The sequence below is a fragment of the Galleria mellonella genome, unplaced genomic scaffold (assembly GCF_026898425.1).
Source record: "Galleria mellonella isolate WM207_F2 unplaced genomic scaffold, CSIRO_AGI_GalMel_v1 utg310, whole genome shotgun sequence".
Lineage (NCBI taxonomy): Eukaryota > Metazoa > Arthropoda > Insecta > Lepidoptera > Pyralidae > Galleria > Galleria mellonella.
In genome coordinates this window covers 82,430-100,034 of record NW_026442071.1, presented here as the reverse complement: position 1 = coordinate 100,034, position 17,605 = coordinate 82,430, and the positions used below count along the sequence as shown (strand labels likewise).

General features: G+C 33.3%; 1 protein-coding gene across 1 annotated transcript; it reads right to left on the bottom strand.

The window, feature by feature from the left end:
- Positions 1-909: 909 nt before the first annotated feature.
- Positions 910-13,599, bottom strand: LOC113509166 (G1/S-specific cyclin-D2-like). The gene is made up of 4 exons (XM_026892483.3): positions 13,114-13,599; positions 11,079-11,294; positions 8,211-8,367; positions 910-2,934 (listed from the first exon to the last, which is right to left on the bottom strand). The coding sequence occupies exons 1-4, from the start codon at positions 13,345-13,347 to the stop codon at positions 2,651-2,653; spliced, it is 891 nt and encodes a 296-aa protein (XP_026748284.1). The 5' UTR covers positions 13,348-13,599; the 3' UTR covers positions 910-2,650.
- Between the last annotated feature and the right edge of the window lie 4,006 nt (positions 13,600-17,605).

Here is a 17,605-nt window from a genome sequence, read left to right as displayed (position 1 = left end):
CCTACCGTTTATTACCTACCTATCTATATCTATAACCGTATTTACAAAAACATAAATAAATAAAATAAAATTTATCAAAAACTGGATTTTGCCCGCAACTTCGCTCACATTTGGTGTTCGATTTCTCGGAGATTTTGTTTTGAATCGTGAGCCTAAATCTAAAATTTTACGTGTCTAATTTCTAATCATAATAATTATCATTATTATCGCCGTGTGTAGTAGTGCAGCATTTTAATAAAAAAAAATTGACAAGATTTGAAAATCGGGTAACTCAGAAACTCTCGTTAATTAAGGTAACATAAGTCGAGGTTAATGTATCAAGTAGTTGCACCGGCTTTTTCCTTATATTATAAAATTTAAACCAAGTTGATCATCTTTCAGTTATACCATCATTACCAACCTAAACAGGTGTTACTTCACTGCATATATTATAACCTAGAAAATTATATAATAATATTTATTTAATAAGTGGTATCATTGGCGAGGAATGGGCAGCAGCGTCCCTCTTAAAACATCTCTTAAAGCCTAACTAAGTGGCAATTATTGGCAAAACTCCCCTTATGGGAAAGGCTTATATTCAGCAATGGATAGCTAACGGCTGAAATAATAATAATAATAAAAAGTGGCATCATACGCAATGAGTATGGTGTAGTACATAGAATGGATCACCCTTTCCTTTCCCGTAGGTGTCCTAAGAGGCGACTAAGAGGACTTCTAAAACATTACCAGATGCCTAATTGCGATTACCAAGAAGCCTGCCAAGTAACAATTACTGGCAGCAGCGTAGCAAAACCCCGCAATAGGGGGAGACCTATGTTCAATAATGAACAGATAATGGCTGATATGATAATGATGATGTACTTATTGTATAATAAGTATATTAAAAGAAAATAACTTTTTAGAGTCATTTTAATATTTTTATTACTTTATTACGTTTAGAAACATACTCAAAACTGTACATCAACTCATCGACCCCTGCTTTCTACAGTCTTAATGCTATTTATTCTAGGTATACATATTGTAGGTACCATGGACAATATTGGACAATCTTGACGAATTGAAAACACAAAAAGAATATGTCGATTAAACAATTTCGATCTTTGATAAATAATACAACAACACTGACACAACAGCACATGACGTATGTTACACATACATATATTTAACGATACGTTACACACTGTAGTTTCATGAGAGCTCGTTATAATTAAGCTTATGCTTATGGGAAGGTTACGCTTTTTAATAGAATTAAGAGAGAAACTTGAAAGCTCGACCATTAATTTATTCTAATTAGTTTAATTAACATCGCGTAACGTTGCCCGACGCGCCTCGCTACTTCGACTTACACAATATTTATACGATAATATCATCTACCTACATTTCTCTCTTATTTCCATGTGCACAATAGACAAACCTAGTCATACAAGGGGAGGCTTCTATTTACTTTAAATTACTTACTCGTTAATGAGTATTTTGAAGTTTTCTAATTCATGTACACGATATTTCATATCATAGAGATAATCTAGAGTAAATAACACCCCTTGTAAGCTACACTCTAAACTTAAACTATTAAATTAATAATATCTTAGAATCATCAAAGTTTGGTCGAAAACAGGAATGTGTAAAACATCTGACTAGAATTTACTAAAACTTAACATGTATATCTACTTAAATAAATATTACATACTTTAACATATTCACGCGACATTATTACGAACTAGACACACCATTTTACAATAATTATTATATTGTTTGAAATTTGCTACAAACTGAGATCCTAACAAAATACTCACGATAATCATTAGCTATCAATAATAAAATGACACACAAAAAGCTCTCAAAAGGAAACTATTCACAACATTCACAAAAATCATACATAAAAAAAAAATATGCTTTATTGTTTTTGATAAATAAATTGTTGGCTATTGCCACAGAATAAATAATAATTACTATTTGTTTTTGCGAACCACGCCAGAATTTATTAATGCTAACCACACTTTGTACAAGTATGTTGGTCCTTACCAACATTACAATATAAATACTATTTCAGAAATATGCTTAATATAACTTAAATTTTATAATAGCATACAATAAGTATTATTAAATATAATAGTAATTATCTAAAAGTCTCCTGTTAGTTTCATTCTGACGTGGTATTAAATTGATTATTAAAAAAAAATATAAAATTATTTGTGGTTGTCGCGTTTAATTCGAAAAAGAATTACAGTTACCTTATATTTCAGTCTTACAATAACTTTTGGATTTACTGGAGATCATATCTATAGTAATAACTGGAACATATTCAAACTATATTACACATTAACAAATCTTAATAAATAATATTAAATCTACTCTAAGGCAATATTTTACATTAATAAAATTTGAGATCAATGGACAATTCTTCTATGTTATTCTCATAGATTTATTATTGAACGCAACTGCATCAGAATACATATTATGTCTCCTTGGGTTCTTTATTTTCTATCCAGGTGTGCAAGAAAAAATCTATTGTAAAATTGAATGTCTTGTGCATTTGTAACATTTTCAACAAAATTGGGTAGATATTCTCATGATGCAACTCTTAATACAAGGAAAAGTATGATTTTATCAAATTTTACTCAAGTTCTTCTTTAATCTAGGGTATCTTAGATCAAAAGTGCACGTCTTGTACGTCTGTGGGTGTGTCTGGTAATTGTGTCTGTTCTGAGGCGGTTTGTTTATGTGAGTGCATATGCCTAGTCCTCGGTTCCTGTGGCTGAGTCTCCCTAGCCAGCACCCGCTCCACATGTCGAGCAATAAGCTCAGCAGCGGCAGCCGGCGTACGTGTCAACACACACAAGTCGTTTATGGACATGCGCACGCGCAGCCCTCGAGCCGCTGCTGTTATACAGGCGACGGCGATTAAAGATGGTGGCACTAGTAGGAATTCCGTTTCTGTTAACAATAAAAACTACAGTTAATATTATATTGAATTATTTAACAATCTAGCTAGTTTATCCGCAAGCATTTCCGCACTTAGCTTTGCAATTAAGTGTGTTTTGAGTTAGTCAACACAGTTATTATAATACTATAGATTAAGATAAAATATTCTTAATTAGTCTGAGATAATAATACACTTCCAACAGTAAATGATTAACCATATTCTAATATAAAAAAATTCACTATGCATGAATGAAAATGGTTAGAAGACGCTTATTGAACGTGGACTATTGCAATATTTATTTATATTTCTTATTATCCTGTGGACAAATAATATAAGCACGTTTTCGAGAAACCGAGGCGTACGGCAGGTAAAAGGCATCTGTCGTTTCGTGAGATATAATTAGAGTGGTAGTCGCAGACAGGTGGCGCGGACACCTTGCCTGCATCTTGATCTCTACGTATAGACAGATAGTCATATACCGACTGATCTGTGTTGCACGATCCCTAATTAACTACCAGTACTAACTACTTGCATTGATATATTTCATAAATAATAAATAAACAAAAACCAAATCTCGTATGATTATGAACAGTTGACTTCAAATTGTGACAACGTTTTAGATTACTTATTCTCAATCGAATATAAAGCGAAAAGAAAATCGCGTTATAATATTTTGCACAATACCCGACACCCATTGTTACTTAGACGAATAAGGAAGGAGAGTGGAACAGCTGCCAGATTTGTGCATTCCGTCCCCGTCAGCATCTTTGTGTGTGAGCGTCAGGACAATAGAGCGGGAATAATGGTAATTTACATCTTAAGTCGTCCAGGTAGAGACGCAGCTGCGATTTCTGCACGGACGTAACTTCGTCTATTATTAATAAAGTAAACGTCGATCGAGAGCTCCAATCAATAACACTCAAAAATATCGTTACAATTTTGCACATTATTAATCTAATTCAGAACACTTATACGCAACCGTTATAAAAGTAAATGTATCGAAACGTTATAGGTAATAAATTTTGCAAAATAAAAATACCTACCAATAGGTATTATATACCTACCTTATTTTATATCTATATATTACAAATTGAAAATTTCGTCAATTAATTGTTATTTTAAAAAGTACCTATTAAATATTATCACAAGTAAGCTATGTGTATAACGGTGGAGGTATTGAAGCGGGACAAGTTATTATTTAAAGTTTAAGTCATGTTGGGTGTAGAAGGTAAGTCAAGACACGGCAGATGTGACGACACCTGGCGCGACCCTTCCATTTGCTACCTCCGCCAAGTAGCTTAGGGTCACTGCCCACCTACACCCTTCTTACAACTATCGTGCCCTTATTACTAGACAATGTTTGCATGAATAAAAAGAATATCGCAACACGCGAATGCTTCATAATTTTAATCAGAAAAACTTCCTGGGCACCTTTATACATTAATTATTAACGGAGTTCAAGCTTTACTAAGTCTGAAAGTTCATTGGAACATAACGATAAAGGGTGAACGAGCTTTATGTTCATAACGAACGAAAAGAGCAATCACTTCAAAATACCTAGCTAATTAAGTGCAAGTACTTCATTACTGCAAACACTACATTTTCGTGACCACGCGCATTAATTTAACAAAGCCCTGGCTTATTATAAAATCAAAAACGATCGCGAGCTCCATATCAACACTGATCTCCATAGCATGGGCAGCGGAGCGACGCGATCCGTTGCGCGACAGGTTGCCCCGTCAGTTGGTGCGCCAACATCTGCTGACCTGCGCATGCGCACACGCCAAGGGGCCACACTTAAGATAGCAGGCACCTCCACCCCCGCGACTTGCCTACTAATTGTTAGTTGTAATGACGCTCATCCAACAGTCGTCTTCGAAAACCGTTAATTTCCGTTCGAAAAACCTGTCTCCCCTCATAGTGAATCCTAATACAAACATACTCATAGATGTGAAAGTGCAAGGGTTGCAAATAGTTAATGTCTAATCGTGCGAAACTGGTTGCAATATGATATTTATCCCCTATTTAGTTTTATGTCATATTTTAGCCCCTTCAAGGGGCTATAGACGATATTTCAGTTATGATCGTAAATGTTAAGAGGATAACTGCTAGAATGACATTTATATTAACATTATGAATATTATATTGCATAGCAAGTCCTGTCACTGTATTTTACTAACATACCAGCACTTAACAATATCGTAACAGTTTAATTTTTAATCTGTGTGTATTTATTTAATCTAACTAGACAGATGTATTAGTAATTACGTTTATTTAGTTATATTTTATTAGTACATTTGTATCTTAAGTCTTGAAAAATTCTTATTTCATTCGATTTAGATGCCGCATAAATATATATTTAAAAAAAAATATATCAAGACGAACATTGACCAAAAAATACCCTTATATTTATCTTAAAAATTCGATAGATATCTACCTAATGGTATAATACAGATCGGATATACTAATACATCAAGAGTAGACAAAGAAATATCTTACAAAAACCAATAAAAGACAAATCCCAAAGGCTGTGTTGAAATTGAAATAAACGGAAGTACAGAGGATATGAAGCGGAAGCGAGATAATCTTGCAACTTCGGTATTTCTTATACGCTGAGATTTGAGAAGACACGTAAAGTCGCGTATCGGGTTAGATAGGGTCGCGACTCGACTCGCCAGGTGCGCGCCGAGACGGTCTTTGTTGAGGCCGGGACAAGCGGGGCTCGGGTTCAGGCGGCACACAATAGCTGCGGGACGTCTTCGCGCATTGTCGCCGAGTCAGCTGTCGCGGTCGCCCTAGCCGGCGCACCCTTAGGTAACTACCTACCTACCCGTGATCGCATAAGTCACCAACCACAGTCGATGACACGATTTCTTGCACTATTTAATAACATTAAACATGGCTACATAAGCGATCGACAACAAATTAAATCATATCAAAAAAAGTTAGGAACAGCAAAGAAAATATTTAAATTGGATATTATACTCTGCATATTTAACTCGCACCTAATTACATTCTTAATAACTTCTACTATTGTGATCAATAACGTTAATAATTACAATCTTGTATAACAAAATACAGCTTCAACTGAAAAAAGAGGAAGTTTAGGGGTCAACTCGTGTTATTAACCCTTCACACCTATGGTAATTCACGATCGGTTACCGGCAATTATGATACTTCCGGCGGCCAACACCATAGAAAACCTGACACTTGCTTAATGTTGACTTACAAGTAACGTGTTAAACTGTTAGACAATGCATTAGGTATGTACGTATTGAATTTGTACAAAAGTAATAAAATAATAAACATAACCATAACGTATAATGTGATATATACTTCATATTGATGTTTGTGTTTGTATCAAATAATAACTAAATAGTACCATAATAGGCATCAGACGTAAGGGTAAACAACTGACAGCCATAAATAACTCTTATCAGGATCCATTCGATGGACCATACGGGTATTTATATATAATAATGAAAGAAGCGTTCAAGTTTTTTTTGTGTTGAAGATTTGGTAGTTGTAATTTACTTTTAACTGTTCATTAAGTACTGACTTCCCTTTTAAAATAAAAACTTATTTTTAATTTAAAAGTGTTTCTCTAGTAATTTAATATAGCCAATGGTGAAATTATATTTCATAAAATTGTAAATACTACACATGTTAATAATTTTAATTTTAAATATATTTATGTGTGGACACTGTTGGTCAGTAGCAAATACAGCATTAAGTTACAAGAAACCAATGAAACATATTTAATACCTGGATGTACGCATATACTCATACATGTATTAAGATATAATTTATGTGACAATACTGTTTACTTATATAAACAAAGACAATATGTATTTTTTTTTAATAATTGTTGGCATTTTACCAGATTTTCGTATTTAATCAGCGTAATTAAATTTAATAATATTTTATGATACTACAACCTTGTTTTTTATGTATTAAAGACTAAGCGAAATAATAATAGGTAAAGTATATTGTTTATTTCTCTCTCTCTCTCTTAACTTAAATTTTTTTGTTACGCCTCTTTTTCTACGCTGGTTACGGGAAAATTAAAAAAAATTAAGATAATTGTGTCAATAATAAATATTTATAATAGCACAAATAATAACGATTGCTATTAAAATGTAAAAGTAAATTAATTATTGGTTGCTTAATATATTTTACTAAGTATATATATATGTATAAGTTTCTTACTATGCATGTATCTACAAATATATTTTCTTTTCCAAATCTGAAATCAAAATAAACCTCGTACGTATGTACCTACGATATAATTTTATCAACAAATAAATCGTAGATTGGCGGCTGAACACACGTGATAACAAAATACCTATGCATGAAATGTGGAAAAATGTCCACACATGGCGCCCGTTTCCCCTCTGGACATTTGCCATAAATCCGAAGATTACGAGATAACAGTAATGCAACAAAAAAGAATAACAACATATTGCTCGCAATATTATAATAAAAGATAATTATTCAGTCAACTTAGATTAAGTAATAATGGATTAATAATATTACTGATAATTTAGGTTTTATTGCCAGTCATCCATATAATCACTTATGATCTTTTTAAGTTTTAAATTGAGTAATTGTACATATGCTCTCACGGCAATCAGTAATGAAATTTTTCTAGTACCTACTTAGGTATTATTTATAATTTATGTAAATATTTATTTAAATTTCTGTCTTGCACTACTACTGCCCACTCACTACTTCCTATGCCACTGCGTTAGGTTGACTGGAAGAAATCTCTTTTAGAGATAAGTTCGCCTTTGCTAACATTGTTATTAACTTATTGTTGTTACTGTATGTTTTAGTGCAATAAAGAATATATATATAATGTTCATCAATAAATGTGTATTTTTAAATAAGTGATGCAAATAGCACGCCGTATAATCGTGATAGTCATTTCGTGCGTAATTTGACAATGGGAGTGGTTGAGGGTCAGTGGCTGAGGGGTTGTGCGCAAGGTGTGCGCGCTATCAGTGCGCAGCGCGGGCAGCATGTGCGCGTTCCGATACACGCGTCCGGCACCCCTTCGTGCTTACAGCATATGTATTATTTCACTAGAATCATTTTACGAACAAAGTGACACACATAGGTACTTACTTATTATAAAAATATACGACGAATTATCAATTAACGCGTCCCAAACTTATTAATTAACGATTATTAAGACAAAGGACAAGGAAGTCGTTTCGGCCCGCATGTGTCAAAATGTTTGCTGTCGTTTTATAATGAGTTGCCAATAAATAGAATATAGACTTACCAGTATAACAAACGGAGGTGAGCGTGAGTGCATGAGTGCGCACGAGTGGATTGCTTCTTCCCCAAGGCACTCTCGCAAGGTATGGCTCCACAAAGTCGAACGCTGTCGCGATTGAGAGCTGCCAGTTCAACCGCTGTAAAAGCATCACTTCCCATTGCTATAACAAAGAGAAATAAATATCTTTATTAATAATTGTTCTATAGATTTCACTATAAAGTAAAATCGGTGTCACATCAAAAGGAAGCGATGTCGTCCGTGTGAAACCGAAAACAAAAAATAATCATACTCATAATAGCTCTTTTCATACATTATTCTAATTTTTTAAATCATGTATTAAACCATGTGTATTGAAAGAGGCCCCTCTTTGAGTACTATCTATTCTTAGCAGTTGAATTATTATTACAGTCGTCATACTTGATGGGTTAGGCGGAAACCGCAAAAAGTAGCGAATCACTTTACAAATGAAAATAGTACTGTGCTAAGAAAGGGAGCAACGCATGGGACCGATGTCTAAATTTTGCAGAGGGAGACTGATAGTGTATTAAAATAATGAGGGTTGTTTCTAGTTCATGCTTAAGTTACCGAGAAGCTTTACAAAAGAGACACTGGCTTCTTTATTTTCATGATAAACTGTGGTTAGCGATAAACGAGGGTGAGTGTCATCAGTCCACAGTTAATACTTAATAATAATCAGTGTTAGAGTTCGTTAAACTTCTCTAAATATTTAATATTATAGCGTATGCTATGCGTATGATTGTAATGAGATAGTTTGATATCACAAGTATGTCTAATATTACTTATCTCAATGAATTCTATAATTTATAATGAGTAATGTAGATAAAAATATCTAGGGAAAAAAACAAAAAGAATCGAATATGTTATTATATATATTAAGTTTTGTTAGAGATAATTAAGTTAGAGTTAAGCTACCATATTTAACAAATGACTCCTAAATTATGAAGTCAAAGAGCATGGGAAAGTATTATTCAATGGCATACTATGTAATGTCATTAAGTATGCGTAGTGCAGTCCTATCGCGATCATCGCCCGAATTAATTGCAAGGAAACGTATACCCGATACCATACGGTGCTCTGAAGGAATTACCATGGGTTTTCTCACGGTATAAAATATGTCGGAACAATTTAAATATGTATATCAACAAAACCTACCAAAGCGTAGACTTCATGGAAATATAAGTACATATATTTTATTATTATCTTTACGAACATTATAATGAGGATCTTTTAAAAGTTCATAATTTTTGTCACCTGACAGGGGTGGCAGAGGCGTGTGAATTGTGTGACGTAAGTCACATTCATCAGCGGTACTGGTACTACACTAATTGATCAAGTCACACCTGCCTGTCTGCCTATCCATACAATGACGAATATGACAATTTTTATGCTATTACGTCAACAGTGTGGGAATATTGTTCGCACCCATTTGATTAATTAAAGTACTTAGATAGCTTTAAATCGTCTTATTGTGGTTTTTAACACTTTAGTCCTCACTTAGTGTAATGCTGCTATCTCTTATATCGGTCTCGTGCCCTCATTTCCGTCGGAAACAAGTAAACAGTAAATTCGATGTCGTCACAGGCTGTAGCTTACTTAAGAAGGGCGACAATAAGTGCCTTGGTTAAAATGCGTCAAGGAAGATATAATTACCGGAAACTTCCATGCGACTTTAAGGAAACGGGCAATATAAGGACCTCCTCTTTGGGGTGAAGGAGTGACATTTGACTCAGCTAATCAAGTTCATTCACAGTGGAATCAAAACAATGAGTAAGTTGTGGTCACGGCAGGATGTAAGGTGCGTGGATGCGTCGGAACTACTTGACCTTTTATGAAAACATGTTTATCTAACGCAATTACATAAGGAAATGTTAATTTGTGTTATAAGATTGTGCGTAGTACAATAGAAGTGATGGTGGATATTTTGACATATAGAACATGTATACACTTACACATTATTAACGTAATTAATTTGGCATTAGTAAAGAAAAATAAAATTTACAATATTTATTTATGAAAAATCTATTCTAAGGCGTATAAACAATAGTTAGGCCATGTGGTCCCAGCGTAGAATAGGCCACCCCTTCCTGTCCCGTGGGTGTCGTAAGACGCGACTAAAGGAGGGCGAGGTATAGAGCAGCGTCCTTCTTAAATATCTCCAAAGCCTAATTGCAGTTGCCAATCCGCCTACCAAGCATGGCAACCACTGGTAAAACCCCCCAAGGGGGAGGCTTATGTTCGCCAGTGGATAGTTAAAAGCTGATATGATGATAAAGATGATGATAAACAATAATGTTGAAATAAAGAAGTTTCTCTAAGCATATTGTAATCCCTCAAGCTTTGCAATTTTCTTTGTAATGGAACATTAATTGCAAATTGTATGTACTCTACGCGTTGTTTATTATAATTACATAGTACGTAGAATGAAATACTATGTACGCTTGAAACTGCCGCCGACCGAAGACAAGTACTCAACAATATCAATTATGTCATTTGAAACATCGCCAAATTTTCAACTGCCATCTCTTTTGTAACAGCACCCGAGCCCGAATCCGCGGTTAAACATGGGAACTTTGTAAGTTCAAAAGGGGGGTAAAGAGGTTTCTTCCGGGTCGGCAATGCACGCGTAATACCTCTGGTATTGCAGGTGTTCATAGGCTACAGTAACCACTTACCATCAGGTGGGCCGTATGCTTGTTTGCCACCTCAGTGGTATAAAAAAATAAATAAATAAATACTCTTGTCCGTAACAAAAAAAAATTACAAACATCAAACATACAGGCTTCGGTGTGAATCCTTAAAATGGTTTCTACTTAATAATATTTCACGGGTGGTGAAACATTTAGAACTTACCCGAACTTCTTGTGGATATACAGAATTATCTGTATAAGCACACAGAAGGTCGACAGACAGAGGATGGCACTGCCGGAATTTGGAGGCCAGAAGCATTGCAGTGACAGCCAGCAGTTGCAGCTGTTGCCGCGAGATGGCGCGTTGAGCAAGGAACCGGTCCATGTAACTTACGGCAAGAGGAAACACCTGCTCCTCACATTGTTGTTCTTCGCACACCTGGTTCAAAATAAACAAAACATGTTAAAAATATATTCGGATAATTTGCAAAATTATCATAACCATTGAAATGATAAATTGGATATATTCCTTATATATTTATACATCAAAGTGTATATACTTAAATAACTAGTTCATTATAAATAAGAATTTATTTTATTTTATAAAAGTTATACTTACAAATCAAAAGTAATTAAAAAGTAAGATTTATGACTAATATAGAAAGAAATAAATTTAATTTAAACACCTTATTTTAATAAAGTAAATAACCTTATCTATAGTTATGAAATAAATAGATACCTACATGTTTAAATAATGTTACCAGCCATTGCAATTTCTAATTCTAAATTAATACACAAACACTACTACAACTACACCCTTGCATTTAATCCGTTAAATAATGGCTGCAAATGCAGTGGAGTTTTTACCTTATGTAGGTACTTTAGTTACCCATTAAGATTCCCGTGTGCATTGAAGAGGCAAACTCGGTAAAAAAGTGGATAAAAAAGTTTCCGTTGATAGGCGTTTGTAAGGGCTCGTAACGTCTCAGCCTCAGCCCAGCTTTCACATTTAGTGTCTGTGATATTTAAGACTAGCTGTGTCCCATTGCTTTGCCCACGTGAACAAGTATATAGAGTATCCTAAGTACGAAATTAAGATATAACCTTCATGTGCACCAAATTTCAATCAAATCCGTTTAGTAGTTTTAGCATAAAAGACTGACATACATACATGCATCCTACATCCATACAAACTTTTGCATTTATAATATTACTAGCTTTCGTCCGTGTGACCGGGATATGAATACTGACCGGGATAGAAAGTAGCTTCTCACTACCATATAGTACATGTATACCAAACTTCGTAGTAATTGGTTAAGCCATTAACGCGCTATAGGGTAAAAAACAAACTCACTTTCACCATTTTGTAATATTAACAAGGATAAGGGTTTGCTATTATATACATAGGTATATGACTTAGAAGTTGTAGAACTTAGAATAGTAATTTATTATTTATAGGTATAATTAACAGACTACTGGATCTTTTTACCTAACATCATCAATATGTTAATATAGTAATACGTATGATAATGTTTGATAAGGTAATTATAGGGTAGTTTAAGTACCTACCCACACTATAAAATAGTGTCTTTGGCAGGCTATCTCGTACAGTTAAATCTTTTTCAATTTTTATCAATGCTATCATATCAAACACTTACCTGGTCAAAACCGTTTATATGTAAAATTATTAAATGAAATTAATATAAATAAATTTAATACAGTAATAAAAGGAAAATCTAATTAACAAATCTTAAATATTGGATAAGCTCAAAGTATCTGACAGTTATTAATATAACATGATTATATCTACTCATCCACAAAATAAAAAAATCATATAATACAATATTCAGCATGTAGGTAGGTACTTAATTCATCCACGCTAGAGTGCCATTTAAGAATAAGTGGATTCCCACCTTAAATTTGAAATAAGAAAAATAAAAACAAACGGTAGGTACTACATATCTATAAAAAAAAGTACAAATCAAATAGATATTGTCAATGCTTATTTTTACCACAGCTCTATTGCGATAAGATCTTATTATCTTATAAATTGCGGTCATTGACATCTATTTAATATTAATCAGTTGTTGACGGAACTACCACGGAAGTGTAAACCGATCTATTGTTCTAAAATCCTATAAATCAACACAATCACCATATATTCTTATGGGTTAAGTTTTGTCATTGTAATACAACTCATTATTAACTCCCAAGTAATTCATCATCTCGAAAAGAATATTTAGAAAAAAACAACTTACTTCTAACATCCAAGTGGTAACGACTTTCCGCATAAATGGCTGAATATCAATCTGCACATTCTGGAAGTAGTCTGTATGCAAAGCATGTGCCCTCTCCAAAGTTAATAAATTTAATATGACACGAGGATCATGGTCCAAAGCTCGATCTGGGCCGGCGATGCACATATCCACAGCCCGGCTGCCGCACTCCTGATTCCCGGAGTTTTCTATGTTCTCTCCACAGGACAAATCCATTTTGAACACTGTTTACTGCACTGATATATGTATCACAGGTAAACTTTACTTGCAGGTAGAAAACAATATCTGAAGATACGTTTAAATTTCGCGCAATTGCGCCTTTTGTTTACAATATTCGTATCGGAACTCGTGCGTCGTACGTCGCCGTAGTCTGCGCAAGCGCACGACGACTGCCCACAGTCAAGTGTAAACTAAACTGTACCCCCAAGTTACGTTACGAGTGTATCGGAACGCGCGTATACTCCATGCCTCTCCCCACCAAACTTTAAAAAAGTCCTTGGCCGTAAAGCGCTCGGACCAGATCGGGACCCTTTTTCTCAATAACTGTAACAAAAAATACAACAACAAATTTTATGTTTTTACAGAAATTATATTGTGTTTACAGAAAACTGCTTTCACTTTCGATTAATTATAAATAAAAATACCTAGCCTATATAGCCTTAATAACATTAGTTAAATAGAATATGTACGCGGTACCTATACTTTAAATCAAAACAAGAACTTTTTATATACTTTTTTTTATACGACTTACAATTGCAAACAAGTTGACGGTCCACCTGATGGAAAGTGGTAACCGTCACCTATAGACATGAGTAGTACCATGGACATAACAGAGTATACTGTTTCGACCATGATACCCCCTATGCATTGCCATTCCTGAGGATTCATGTATTATTCCTGTGTACCCTGTAAATTCACGCCATATCCCCCCCTTCAAACCGAAACACAGCCATGCAAACACAACTGCTTTACGGTTGAAACACGAATGGGACAGAGGTACCCAAGCAAACGACTTTTGTACAAAGTCTCCCTGTAGTAAAAATACCTAGTTAATCATTATCAGTATCGTCGCATTCAAAATAAAAGCTATGCAGACGGAGGTCAGACTACGGAGTTCATTTTTGTACCTCTGTAGATATATTATACATGAGAACTAAACGTATCCATCCCTTTTATTTAAAAAGTCAATTGAATATCCACGCAAAAGTGAATATCCTCTGAGATTATATCATATATTGAGATGGCATTTTAGTGTGTGGTATCACATAATCACACCAATCACTTGATCGTCAAGCTAAGATGTTCCTGTCTTATATGGAACCAGGGTACGAACATTTAAGTGTAAGTACTGAACACCCAGACCCAAGTCAAATCATAAATATTTGTCTCCTATATTGGTCCAACCAGGAATCGAACTCAAACCTCGCAATAAAATAATAACCTTGCCTTTGTTATAAGTTTACACTATGTGTAAAAAACTAACAGCACAGATAGATTGGATATCATTATATATTACAATGATACTTTAATAAAATAAAATATATAAAAATTTTCAAAGAGTAATAGTAATGTGGTAATATTTAGTATACAATATATATAAAAGTCACTAATGTCTTCCTCGAGTAATAAATTAATACTCTTAATTAATAATGCTTTCCTAAGCCATTAGAAATAATCAGCAGTTTATATCTCCATCCTATGGGAAGCTGCTGACCATACAGTATGTACATATATACCAAATTTCATAATGATTGGTTGAGCCATTAAGGCTCTATATGGTATCAAACAAACTCACTAATATTAATAACAGAATAAGGATTACACCTAAATAGTTTAACATATATCTACCTACCTAATAAGATATAGTTATGGAAGTTTAGTGTCAATAGAAAAATATTATTATTAAAATAATCATTTCAAATTAAAACAAACATCGGTACTCGTAATAATTTAATCCATTTTTAAAGAAATATAATGCTGATAATAATTCTACAATTTATTACAGAACAATTATTAATAAAATATATAAAGAAAAATAATACAATTCAATACAATGAGACCCTGTTTATTCGGAGGGCGCGTGACTATGGAGGCACGGAGGAGGGCTGAGGGCAGCTGCGCGTGCGCCGGCTGCGCCAAAGCCGGTTGACAATTTATTACAAATCTGAGCACACCTGATCTTGAAGACCAGTCATTATTATAATTCCTTTCTCTTTCCAGACTCCAGTTGTATTATTATGAACGCGTGCGCTGCGTATGCCCTTTCTATTATATTAAAATAACTAGCTTCTGTATAGTCATGACCACCTGTCATTACCCATCCATTGTTCTCTATTCTATTATGTTCATTAATACAATATTTACTTATTCACAACCAGATTTTGTTATTTTTGAAAAATCTAATTTGTTATTATAAAATGGAAGATAAGCGACTATTGGTTTTCAGTCGGTAATGTAAACCATACCTATGAAAGCCGCCAAACCGAAACATACGAAACTCCCAGTAAATCCACTCAATTGTTCAATTTGCTTTCTACCGAACAGCATACTGAGAATTATTTACTGTTTTTTATGTAAAATAAAGACTGTGTGATTTTAAAATCCTGACAATTCCTGAGAAAACTAATAAGTTACTGTAACCTAATAATTGTAAACCATAAACCAAAGTTTGACATAGGGTTTAAAATAACAAAAAGAAAATTATATATAGAATAATATTATAAAAACCTTTTTAGTAACAAATAAAGAAACAAAAAAAAACTACATTTGTAATGAATATTCGATTATTATTCGATATTCATTCTGTTCGGCTTCTTTCATTTTTTTTTTCATTCGGCTAAATACGAAAAAAGCTACATAATATGTAGATTATTAATATTCGAATATTGAATATACTGTATTTCAAAAATTAACGAATAAACTATGACGTAATGATTGCTATACTTGCATTATCGAATCAAAATTTAAAAGTAGGTGTTCGACATAAGTCTGTATAATATTCGTTGAAATAAAAAAAAACTCATCTTCACATTTATGATATTAATAAAGATAAGGATTTGTTAAAAAGGATAAGGTTACAAAATTATAGAGATAAGCTAGATGTAGGATCAACTGTCCTTTTTAGACAAGATTTAGATGTATGAATAAATATAATAACATGGTATATAATTTGAACTTGATCATATAATTATGGCATCAAGACTCAAAAATGGGTCAACTTTTTGTCAGCTAACTGTCAAATTATGAAATATTATAATTTTTATTATTATTCTACATATTTACGCATAAAATGTATCTTGACGTATTATTTAACAAATGAGTGTTTACGCATTAAAAAGATACAGACATTTATAAGACAAAATAAATATAGAAGTTATAAAGGAATCACTCGTATCTATTTATCACGCAAAATTGTATGAAAAAGTTGGGCCGTTTTTCTTGAATAATTTTTACGGAGACACTCTATAATCTAAGAATTTGAAATTGATTTCTTTTATCTGCATCAACCGCATTAGTTGTAAGTTGATGTGCTTCATAACGGCCCAATAATAAGTAATACCAAAAAAATTTTTATTATTATAAGTAAATTCTTTTACAAATCTATATATATATATATATATATAAGTTTTTATCAATTATTTAGTTCTGATGCTATTTTTTTCTTCACTTACAGAAATGATAATGTCCATGTGCATAAGCGGAACTAAATTTATACAACATTTGGTATTCGTTTGGGATTCCCTGTGAGGGCAGTTCCCGCGCTTCGCCCAACCAGCCACCCACATGCTATGGTGAAATTGCATGCCCACAATATAACCACTAATTATTTAGTTATCAATTTGTAAACCAGTCTCATCTTAACAAATCGCAGAAATTACACCTACCCACAGTGGAGGCACCACAAATATCTATATTGTTATATTACTATGGGCGGTACGTACTGTATACCTATCTATACTTGAGACAATTTAATGCATTTTTGTATAAAATTACTAGCTAGAATCAGAAACATAAGCTTGTTTAAAAGCTCGCAACGATTCCCTCCTTATTACTTGGGCGAACAATTTCCAAAGTTACGTCATTTATGTCTCGCCTAAATTAATCTGCTGAGGCAGTAAACGTTAAACGCCGTGCAAATTTCTGCTATCACAACAGTAGGTTATATAATATTATATTTTGTCCGCGTGACCAGAATATGTGTACTAAACGAAATAATAGTAAATTAAATTTTGTTTTATAGATATATAAATAAAACCCAAAAATTAATAATATTAAACAACAACGACATTTTAGGATAACGGAACACATCAAGTGTTCCGTTATCCTAAAAAAGTCAATCAATTAATATTGATTTACTTTATATAATTAAATAATTATATTTTATAATAGTTAATTATTAATATCTACTGACCGTAAACTATAATTGATTGTACCTCCGTACTCATTTATGCAACCTATCTCTATTAAACATTTT

Excerpts from the sequence above, each read along its gene's own strand:
- LOC113509166 (XM_026892483.3), bottom strand. The coding sequence starts at position 13,347 with ATGGATTTGTCCTGTGGAGAGAACATAGAAAACTCCGGGAATCAGGAG. Across the intron at positions 11,295-13,113 it reads TTACCACTTGGATGTTAGAA|GTGTGCGAAGAACAACAATG; the intron begins GTAAGTTGTTTT and ends ATTTTGAACCAG. Across the intron at positions 2,935-8,210 it reads CACCTCCGTTTGTTATACTG|AAACGGAATTCCTACTAGTG; the intron begins GTAAGTCTATAT and ends TATTGTTAACAG.